The following is an 11,522-nucleotide window of genomic DNA, read 5'->3' on the forward strand; positions in this document are numbered from 1 at the left end:
CTATATGATCACAATCATGAATATCCCTGTTGGATTCCAAGGGAGAAAGGTCAAGTAGCGGCCTGCACACCAGGTGGCAAAAATGTATTCTAGATTAACCATACATCCGCATTAGTGGACAGTGACTGTTCCCATTCTATATGCAAAAAACATTAATCTACTACGCTTATTTATAAATAAGTGAATAATTCGTCTATCAAGAGCAAATCATAAAAAATATAGCTTCTAAAAGCAAATAAAACAATTAATGAAATTCTTGTTGTGGAATATCAATGGATTTAAGGGATGCTTCCTGGCAGGCGTCGTTTGCTCCCCCTCTAGATTTATTCTTGTCAGGGAGACATCAGTGTAACATAAGAGGTAATTGAGCAATTGAGGCATTTACATTACTGGTTAAAATAAGAGTTGTTAGTTACCATTAGCAATTTCAAACCATTTTCAGTAGCTCATATATATGAGGTAACACTGATCTGGCATGGTAGAGAATTTGTTCAGCAAGACATAGGCTGGAAGAGGGGCCTACACACACCTGGCTTTAGATACATGCCACACAGGTTCAGTGCTGACATAGCATTCTTGATCAAATAATTATGGTTTGAGGACACTATGATGACGGTGGTGGTGATGGTAATGATGATGATATTTACCGTATATTGCGCCTTTTCCCCAGTCTGAACTTTCCTCCTTATGCTCAGACCCTCCCTATCAACCCTCTTTCCATCCTGTGTACAAATTATTTCATTCCATCCTTTGCTGCAAAGAATAAGGGGACCCCTCTGATGCCCTGATCCTAAGTTGCTTATCTTTGTTGACAAACAACAAAGCTACATTGTGGGAGTAACTGGCTCTCTTAAAAGAGGGAGTGCAATACTGGTTTTCTGTTAAGGCCAGGGAGTATTAAAGTTTGGGCACTACAATGTTTACCTATGCCAGGGTACGATGAGCCTGGTCTGTGGCTAATCCTCTCCAGGTTTCATCCTTGTGGCTGCATAAGGGCTGGGCATAGTTACAGGGCTGGCACCTATGCCCTTCATCTCTTCATGGCCCTGCCAGTAATGCATGGCTTGCCGGACAGCTAAGTGGGTAGATCTGTGCCAGCCCCATTTCGAAACATGAGGCACAGCAGCACAACACATGCAGCAATTACTTCTCACATTCTTTGGGGGGTTTTAGGCTACTGTCCCTGTATTCTCCTTTTCAAGGAGACTGGGGGCATAAAGGGATGGGCCATTGTGAGCCTAGGGCAGTTTTTTCAGCAGCACCAGTGCTGGGTGTTGTTGAAAGACGGAGCCACAAGCCATGTTGCTGCATTCTGCACTATTTCTTACTTCCATGTTTGACTACCTCCCAAATGTCAAAACACCTTCTCAAATGTGGCTTCAAGGCAGCTGGATGCTGAGCTCACAGGATGGGGCCTCATCCTTCTTGGGCTAGCAGAAATCTGCTTGTGTCAAATAAGTCTCATTGTTGAGGCATCATAGGACACCTAGAACAAAAGGACCTTGCCATAGAAGAAAGCTCAGATTTAAAAAGAGCCCTGGGCACACATCAGACATCCAGGAGGAAAGATGGCGGACTAATCATCTATTGCCAACACTCTGTCAACAGAGACAATTATGTGGCGATTAATGATAGCCAAGACATAAATCTTGGTTAACACACACACACAGAGAGAGAGAGAGAGAGAGAGAGAGAGAGAGAGACAGACAGACAGACAGACAGACAGACAGACTTGAGAGCATCTCCTCAACAGGATGATTGGTTCCAACAGCCTTTGCAGGGGGCGGGGGCAGCCAGTGAGGGAAAGTAGCAGAGAGTAAAGGTAAGTGTAAATGGCCACTCACCTGGCTGCCTGCCACTGCTTTCCTTCCTCCTAACCAACAGCTGTACACTCAAATCTAGACCTTCTCCACTGTCTGTATTTGCAGATGAAAACTTAAAAGAGCCATTAGCAAATCGCACCTCAACAAGTCAAGATGATTACAACTGCCTCTTTAACTCCATTATTTGCAAAACAGTTTCCATAGCAGCCTAACACCGGAGTAATTATGCTGCTTTGAAAGAGAAAGGCAAACCTTGCAGAGAGACGTGGTAACTATGCAATACTTGGTGTCGTTTATGAACAAGCAACCAAAAACCCCCTGAGACCTTTAAGTTCTCAGCTTGGCTTACCCTGTCCACTTTAAAGTGTGTTAAGGCAGTAATTAGTGTCCTGTGGGCTTAATCTATCCTGACAAATGAAGGGCTTTCCAGCTTTAGCTAAGCATTTATGCTTCGCCAAATGCTGAAGAAAGGGGGAAGCGAACAAACTTTCATGGCTGTATCTTCCTACTTTTCCTGCTGTCTCCCTCTTGCTGCCAGAACCAGTCTTGGTCAACTACAACTACACCAGGGGTAGCCAACATGGTGCTGTCGGGCTACAGCTCCCATTATCTCTAACCACTGACCATGCTGGTTGGGGCTTGTGGGAACTGTAGCCCATCAACACCTGGAGGGCACTATGTGGTCTACCCTTGGACTACACCAGTACTGTCAAGAGGAAGACAAAATACTTGTCCCATCATTACCCATGTTTTGCTATCAAGTGGCCCGTTAGATAGTCATTGTCGGCTGCAGTTATGCAGGCCATGGCTTTACAACAGGACTAGTCTGCTAAAGCAGTGTTTTTTCAACCACTGTTCCGCAGCACACTAGTGTTGCCTGGTGTGCCGTGGGAAAAATTGAAAAATTTGAAAGATTTAAAAATAAATTATTTTATAATTTTTCATATTTCTGTTTACTTACTATTTCATAATAAAGTAATTATAAAATACTTTCTTTGTGTTTATTTGATTCCTATTCAAGAGAATTACTTTATATATAGTCAATATAGGCACAGAGTTAATTTTTTTAACATTTTCTAATAGTGGTGTGCCTCGTGATTTTTTTTCATGAAACAAGTGTGCCTTTGCCCAAAAAAGGTTGAAAAACACTGTGCTAAAGCACATCAGTTCCTAGAAAAGCACCATCATCTTATTTCTGAAAAGGGAGAAGCTGTTGTTTGCCAAAAAAGCAATCTTCTGTGACTCTATTTAGCTGACCAGAGGAGTCCAGGCATGAAGCCACTGTTTTAAAAGCCTAGAAAAAACAGAACCATTGAGCATGACTTGTTTTATCAAAAGGATGCCAAAACAAGAGAAGAGGAGACCATCCAAAACTGGCCAACAGGTTTTCCAAAAAGAGACATCAGGTCATTTCCATTTCAGTTTAAGCACTGATTTTCCCCATGAAAATAACCACCTGCTTCAGAAACTTTACAGTGGCAACATTTCGCTTAAATTTCAGTCATCACTCTTTGCCAACCGTACACTTGAATTTTCCCCAGCAATCCAATACATTAAAACAAAGCCAAGCTGTAATTAGTTTTCCTGGGTAGAAGGAATGGAGTCAGCAATAAAGATGACAAACCTGTGTTTTGCCAAGAGACAGAATCCATGATTTCCCTCTCTGGGATTTAATCTAGCAGCCTTGAATTAACACTTTAGAAAGCTGTATTAGAAACCTTCTTTGAGATTATACATTGCTTTAATTTTCTCTGGGAGCGTAATAGCCAAGGATTTAGCTGCTTCATCTGAGTTGAAATCTAAGAAACATAGTCTAGGGTCCATGGTGGGGAACATTGATCCCAAGAGCCTAAACAGGCCCCCTGGGCCTTCCCATTTGGCCCACGAGTCTGTTTCAGCAAAGCCACAATGACCAAATAATTTTATTCCTTTTCAGTGAAAGGGCAATCCCTTAAGAAAAACTATTGGACTTCTGTAGAAGCAAAGCATACAGTTCCCCATTACTCTTTAAAAAACGAGTTTGCAAATTAATTTTCAGGACATATATTATTCAAAAGGCATTAGTTAACATCAGTAGGCCCTTTTATAGTTATCTTGGGCGTACAGCATGTAGAGAAAGGACCTATATAAACTGCAAGGGCATTGAGTGCATTGAGAGAACCGTATTTTGAAAAAGATGAACAGCCTGCAGGAAAAATTATTAGCGTTAATTATAAGGAACCGAAATCATTGTTTCCTTAACAATTTCAAAGCCATTAATTCCTCTTTCCTCCACCCCGCCTCTCCTTACCAAACACTGACAGGAGAGCAGTAGTTTATGGGATGTACTGTGCTTAGGAACATTCAAGGGGTGGGTTAAATTAACTTGCAACTAAAGTGAAGCTGCTCCAGAGTAGGCTGCTCCCTGAATTCCTGACAGGTAAACCAGTAAGACCACAATAATATGTACTCTTTTTTAAAAAGTGAAGCAGTGTAGTGGTGTTTTTGTTTTTAAAGCATTTAATTTCCGTCTGTCTCCACACACATGTCTACTCTGCAGCTCTGGAAACTTTAACTTTGTTGGGGGGAAAGTGCATCCAAGCTATGTATACGGAGGACTTTGGTGCAAATTCAAAGGGAAAGTTTATAAATATTAAAGTATTGGTACAGTCATAAAGTTAACAGTAAAGTAAAGTTGGCTTCCTATGTATATTAATTATATGCACAGAACAACTGTGCCCTTTTACACCAAATCCATTTCTGCTATGTGAAAAGTAATCAGCACCAGACAACATGCAATAAAGAGGAAGACACGCTGTTTTAGTAAAATTAATTTGGAAAATTTAACCGTCAGCTTGCAATGTTAATTCACAACAGTGCTCTTGAATTCACTGGCAGATTATAGGCATTATGTGGAAACAAATTATTAACATCTAATGATACTGTGACCACCTGAGAATGGCTTCAGTAAAGCCTTTCACAGACATATGTCTCTAATGTAGCAATTTGTATTTATTTATTTATTTTTATTTGCATCATGTTTTATATGCAGGGAGTGACTTGCAGAACCATTTGTATTACTTTAATCTGAAAAAGTCATTTATCAAATGTGATTCACACAAGTGAGGCACAAATCACCTTATATATTTAGCATTCCAAATGATACAATGGTACTAACGACCCAGTGGGCATTGATCAGAACTTAAGTTAAATCAGAATTTAAGTTAAATCTAACACGTCTGCAAATCCAGAATATTCTTCCGCAAGCCGGACCACTTTATTTAAATCCATTCGCTTTTTCATCAAACCCACTGCAGGACATGGAGGAATAAATGAGGGTGTGCTCCTGCTTTAAGTATCAATTTGCAGTAAGCACTAATGTTAATATCAAGATACCTGTATCCTGGGAAACTTGCCAGTGCAAGAAACATTACTATCATTTGCCCAATAACAAATGTTGGAAATGTAAGGAAGCTGAAGGAACCTTCTATCACCTTTGGTGGACCTGCCCAAAAATTAAGGCCTACTGGGAAATGATCTATAATGAAATTAAGAAAGTCCTTAAATGGACGTTTTCAAAGAAACCAGAGGCTTTTCTTCTGGGCATGGTGGGCCAATTGGTACCGAAGAAGGATAAGACTTTCTTTATGTATGCAACCACGGCAGCAAGAATTCTTTTAGCAAAGTATTGGAAGATGCAAGAACTACCCACTCTGGAGGAATGGCAGATGAAGGTGATTGAATATATGGGACTGGCAGAGATGACCGGCAGAATCCGTGACCAGAGGAAGGAGGCGGTGGAGGAAGATTGGAGAAAATTTAAAGTATACCTTAAGAACTACTGTAAAATATTGGACGGTTAAGATGTCGAGAGGCTAGAAACAAAGAACTACAGCTGTAAATCGTAAATTAAAGGGGGAAACTTAATGAGAATATATAGAGAAATTGACTGAAGGGTTGCTGACACATTATAAAATAATGATGCAGAGAAGGGGAGGTATGGGGAAGTCATGTTTTATGTATTTGTTTGTGATTTGTTTGTTTTTCCTATACCCTTGTTCCCTGTTTTTTTTTTTTTGTTTTGTAAAAACAATAAAAAATTATTATAAAAAAAAAGAAACATTAATGTGTAGTAATCATTCACATGTTTCACAAATGCCACATTGCTATTGCATGCCATACACAACAAATACACATGCTCACTCAACTCCATTATGGACTTAAAAAAAACACACCCCAAAAACAAAAACATGAAATCCTTGTCCAGCTTACAAATTAAGGAAATGCAAAGACACACTAATTAGTACCCTCTCAGATCTTCCCAAAAAGTGAACAGTGAAACATAATTGAAAGCATTTTACAAACGCAAAATAAAAATACACTTATAATGTAATACCTAAGTTTACATAGCCAGCCCACAACATAAATTTTCTGGGAAGCTGACAAAAGAAATACAAACAGTACTAAATATACAGATTCACCTAGGTACATAATAGGCACGTGCTTTTTTAATCCTGTAATTTAATCTCAATCCAATATGTAATGAACTAAATCTGGCGTTTTGAATGGGATCAGACTTGAATGAGAAAGGTCAGGAGAGCAATAGTGCCTAGAAAATATACCAGAAGTCCATACAAAATCACAATCTCTGGCAGTAACCACCGTTCAAATTAATTTCTGAACGACAACTAAGCTTGCAGAGCACACATCTCTGTAGAAATCTCTACTACGTGGCTAAATATAGCACCTGGGTGAAACTTCCAATAGGTAACTCAAGAGCATATTGTTTGGAGGCATTGCCCTCCGATTCCAACCACCTACAGCAAGAACATGCACCTTCAGAATCCCGAGAAGAATTCCTGCTTGGCTTTCACATAACTATATAGCCCCCAATTAATCACCCTTTTTTATTTGATTTTTTTTTAAAAAAATCATTGCCTGCCTTGCCCTGGGACCTCCATTCCTCCTTTCACTTTCTGGCAAAATACCTCCATAAAAATCTCCGTCATTTGCTTATTTGTCACCCCTCTTGAGGTTCAAATAATTGGCACTTGAACATAACCAAGTTATATGCATTGCACCATACCTTTCTTTTTTAAATAAATCCCAACCCTCTTAGGTGCTTTCCAAGGGCAGATTTATACTCCAGATTACACATCTACACCACAATGTTAACCAATCAGATCCTTCCCCCTGGAACATGTTTGAATGTTGTTAGCCACTGGGCATTTTTAAAATGGAAAGGCAGAGTATAAGTGTAACAAATATATAAAACACTGGCCATGCCTGACCTGGCCACAGACTGATTCATACTGACAATATCCTCAATAACTAGACCCAGACCCTTCCTCATGAGCTATAAATGGATACCCTGTTGGAAGGTTTGTCTTGGTACTCTCAGCATTTTGCTTTATGTGTTAGAGGCTGAAGTGGTGAAGCATATCTGCGTCTCCATTGCCCTCTTTTGTCACATTAGCTACACAGTTGTTTTTGCCACTTCAAAGCTAAGCCTTGGTCAGAAAGGTTGAACAAGAGCAGTTGAGTTGCTGGACTTGGTTGCAGGCTCAGATTCTCAACTGGTCAGAAGCCTCACTGGGTGACCTCGGACTGGTCACCCCGTAGCCTACCTCAAAGGGTTGTTGGGAGGATAACACAAGGAAGGAGGGAACAATGTGTTTTTCTTTCCTTGCAGCATGCAAATATATACGATACTGTACATACATAAATAAAGGTTGGAGACCGTAAGGAATCTACTAATGTCATGGGCTTTGAACTGCCATCTCTTTGCTTTCCAAAGAGTCACTTGGAAGCTACAGATGTCGACTGCAATCCTATGCACACTTACCTGGTGCTATGCAGCAGTGTGACTAGTTTAACAAATAAAACATCTATAGGATTGGGCTGCATGGCTCTTGGGGAAAAAACTACAGAGGCTTTCCCCCATTGTACTATAATACAGAGAAACCAAACCTTGCAATAGAGACTCCCAACAGTCGCAGCTGTCCCTCAATCAGACATGAATAACAAGACCTCACCCATGTTGAGAAGCAGCTTTCATTTGTCATAGCAAGTGCCACAGGAAGCTATACCAGAAGCACCTCAAGAACAGAGCAACTTTGCCTGTCTGGTGGGATTTCTTTCACGCATTCCCCAAGGTTCTCATTACCATTTCCTTGTGACCTTTCCTTAAGTACCAGCCTCTGCCAGAGGACAGATTTGTCACTGTGAGCTCAAACGTGGCTCTTGCAAGGTCTCATCCACTCAATCCTTTGGAAAGGTGCACAGCAGCAGTCCCATGTCTTTTCCCCACATGCAAGACAAATTGCAGTACAAATTCCCCCAGAAAGAGAGGCAAATACCTAACCTGTCAGTCCACATTGTCATTGGTGTGGCATCTTCTCTCTTAGGGACGGTTTCAAACCCCAAGAAAGCATCCCTAATCTATGCAAGAGTTTTTTCCTGGATGACAACGTTTTCCGACACGTTGCTTTGAATGCAACACACCCACCCTTTTGCGGGCAATGTTGTGCCCCAGGTTATCCCTCCGCATCTTTTAAGTGCACCTAAGTTTATTTCTACTAACTATCCAGCCCTGCAGGGGAATTTAACCTGCCAAAGCCATCGCTCCCCTTGGAATACAGCTTTCTCCCCGCCACCAGGGCAAAAACGCTACCTAACACTTTTGTCACCCACAAAATGAAGAGCTTTCCATGCACACAGGTTTGGACCTTGCATCTCCAGATGCTGCCTTGCCTGTTGGGGTGCATGGGGGGTGCTTGCTTATATCCCGCCCGCCTGCTTGGTCCGGCGGGGTGACAGTGGGACCAGCCCGGCAGGACTGGGGACATCATAATTCCAAGGCTCGGGATGAGCAGGAGGGTTCCTGCCTTCCTAAGGAAATGCACATTTCGAGGACCAGAGGTGGGGTAGGTTGGGAGGGGGGTGTTGAGGCGATCGCGTGCAGGTTACCTAACTGGCCCACGGACGGGGTTGGGACGCGCGAGTTTCCTCCCCCCCCCCCACCGGCCCGGTGCGCCCTTAACCCCTGACTCACCGGAGCTCAGCTGCATCCAGGCGCAGATCTTGTAGACGGTGGCGGTGTTGCAGAAGAAGAAGAGGATGAAGCAGACGATGCAGGAGATGATGAGCACCATGGAGAGCCCGATGAAGAAGGAGGCGGCTTTGAAGGCTCCCGAGGGCAGGCTGGAGAAGTCGGTGAAGCTGCCCTGGCACGTGAGTTCCCGGGAGAAGCCGCTGCCCGTGCAGAAGTGGAAGAGCCCGAAGTAGCCCGCCTGGGGCGTCTCCACGCCGTCGCCGATCCAGTAGGGCTGGAAGAAGCACACCACGTTGACGATGGCGAAGCAGATGGTGAAGATGGCCCACAGCACCCCGATGGCGCGCGAGTTCCGCACGTAGTTGGTGTGGTACAGCTTGGCCGCCTCCTGGGGCGGCAGCAGAGCCCCGGCCGACGAGCCTCCGCCCGACGAGGCGGCCCCTGGAGCAGCCGCCCCCGCCGCCGCCGCCCCCGCCGCCGCTCCGGGCATGGTGGCCGAGAAGAGCCCCTGGCCGACGCGCCAGCCCCGCTTCACGCGCCCGGGCGCCGCGGCATCGCCAGCAAGGCGCGCTCCTCCTCCTCCTCCCTCCGCGGGTCCCGGCGAAGAGCCCGGCTCGCTCCTGCCTGGCGCCCGCCCGGGATTCGAGGGAGCCTCTGCCGGCGCTGCTGCTGCCTCTGCTGCCGCCGCCGCCGCGCGCGGCAAGTGCACTGAACACTCCCCCTAGCGCAGCTCCGTCGCGGCGCCGGAGAGCCCGGCTTCCTCGCTGCTGCGCAGCCGCGCCCGGCGCCGGGGGGGGGGGGGAGAATCGGGCAGGCGCCCCTCACTCACTCGCGGGCGGGGCGGGGGGGGGGGACTCCGTCTGCCTCCCTCGTCTCCGGCGTCTCCCTCTGTTGCGGGAGCAAAAGGAGGACGCAGTGGCGTAGCGTGGGTTGTCAGCACCCGGGACAAGGCAAGTAATTTGCACCCCCCTAACCCGTGGATTTTCGCCCCCTAACCCTAACCCCCAGATGTTGCGCCTGGTGCGGCCGGCCCCCCCTGCACCCCCCACGCTAGCCACTGGGAGGACGGCATGTGTCGAGGGCCCAGTGAGAAAAGGTATATATTTAATATGGGGGGGGGGGGGGACGGAGAGGATTTGTGGGTTTCAGCAGTGGCGTAGCATGGGGGGGTGCAGAGGGGGCCGGCCGCACCGGGTGCAACATCTGGGGGGGCGCTCGCACTCGCAGCTCTCTGCCCCTACCTGGCTCACTCTCTCTCTCTCTCACTGCTGTGTGAATAGGATCTGAGCCGCCGGTCGCCACCCACTGTGGAGGGGGGGTGTGTGTGCCAGGCGTGCGGGTTAGGGGGCACAAATTACTTGCCTTACCCTGGGTGCTGACAACCCACGCCACACCACTGGGTTTCAGGATGTGTTGTTTTTTCCCTTCTCCTTCAAATTTTTCGCTAATACATTTCGCACTGATAACATTTAATTTTGCACTTGTAGAATGTACCCTGTGTGAGGCGCCAAATGCTCAACAGGCAATGCTTTCTCCTGCGTCCCTGTCATCACCCCCACGGGGGACAGCTGCACCTGTTGAATCACTGATACTAGAAGGGGGGCATGCTAAAATGGGGGGAGGGGGGCAGAAACCAGGTCCTTCTGAATGGCCCTAGGAGGAGAAAGTTCTAAAACGGATGTCAAAATGCATTAAAACATTTGGTTGATTTACCACAGCAGATTTTTTTTTTTTTTTAAGGAAGCATCTTTGGATACCCGGACAAAAGTTTTGCCCTTCCTGATGGCTGTGGGAACGCAATGATCTAATGGCACAGCGCAGAACTTTGGGGTTGGTGAGCACAAGTTGATAATCCCACAGGGAAGCCTGTGAGTGTGGTTTCAACCGACAACTGTAGCACAAAATAAAGCATTCAAGTGGTGCCAAGTGGTAATACCCCTCGGAGTGGTAATTGCCCAGGGGAAGGACCTTCTTCTGTCTAGCTGCCCTCCATAATTCAGAATTTGTGGAGACTCAGATTTAAGACAGGTTATCTGAAGGACAACCTACAGAACCTACACATGCTCTGAAATCAGTACAGATGCCATGCTCTTGAGAACTTGTGGTGGGCACAAGAGACAGGACTTTTTCAGCCGTGGCCCCATCACTGTGGAAATCCTCCCATCAGATGCATGTCTGGCTCCCTCCCTGGTTGCCTTCAATCGTGAGTTAAAGACTTGACTATTCCAAACTGCTTGGAATTAGGTCGGTGCTTAAGTGCTGCTGCTTTTAGCCACAGTGCTGTGTTGGTTAGTTTAACCGCTTTAACTCTTTTAAACTGATTTTATGATTTTCACTGAAAACACCTTGAGAAGGCCTTTGGCCCAGAACGATAGTATAAAAATACCAAAATAAATACATAAGTAAAGTGAAGCTAAGCACAGTGACAGAAAAGGTCTCGGTCAAGCACACTTCCAACGATGGTGACAGAGGCTTTTCTATGTATTTATGTTGATGCACACATAATATATTATGACATAAAGCAGATACCCCAGTCTGGAAACGAATCAGAAGCCAGTAAAACCGATTCATTATGGAAGTCATGTGATCCAAATAATGAGCTGTGATCAACAATCTGGCTGCTGTATTCCGGGATAGTTTAAAGTTTCCAGACACTCTTCAAAGGC

General features: G+C 45.2%; 1 protein-coding gene across 1 annotated transcript in view; it reads right to left on the minus strand.

Moving 5' to 3' along the window:
- The window catches only part of LHFPL3 (LHFPL tetraspan subfamily member 3), a gene marked incomplete at its 5' end in the record, with an annotated part of 272,549 nt that extends 263,203 nt beyond the window's left edge, over positions 1-9,346 (minus strand). The window contains one exon of the mRNA XM_083699674.1: positions 8,857-9,346. Coding sequence (XP_083555800.1) covers positions 8,857-9,346 — 490 coding nt within the window. The remainder of the gene's footprint in view (positions 1-8,856) is intronic.
- Positions 9,347-11,522: the final 2,176 nt, after the last annotated feature.

The sequence above is a fragment of the Podarcis gaigeae genome (assembly GCF_964106915.1).
Source record: "Podarcis gaigeae genome assembly, chromosome: 10".
Taxonomy (NCBI): Eukaryota; Metazoa; Chordata; class Lepidosauria; order Squamata; family Lacertidae; genus Podarcis; species Podarcis gaigeae.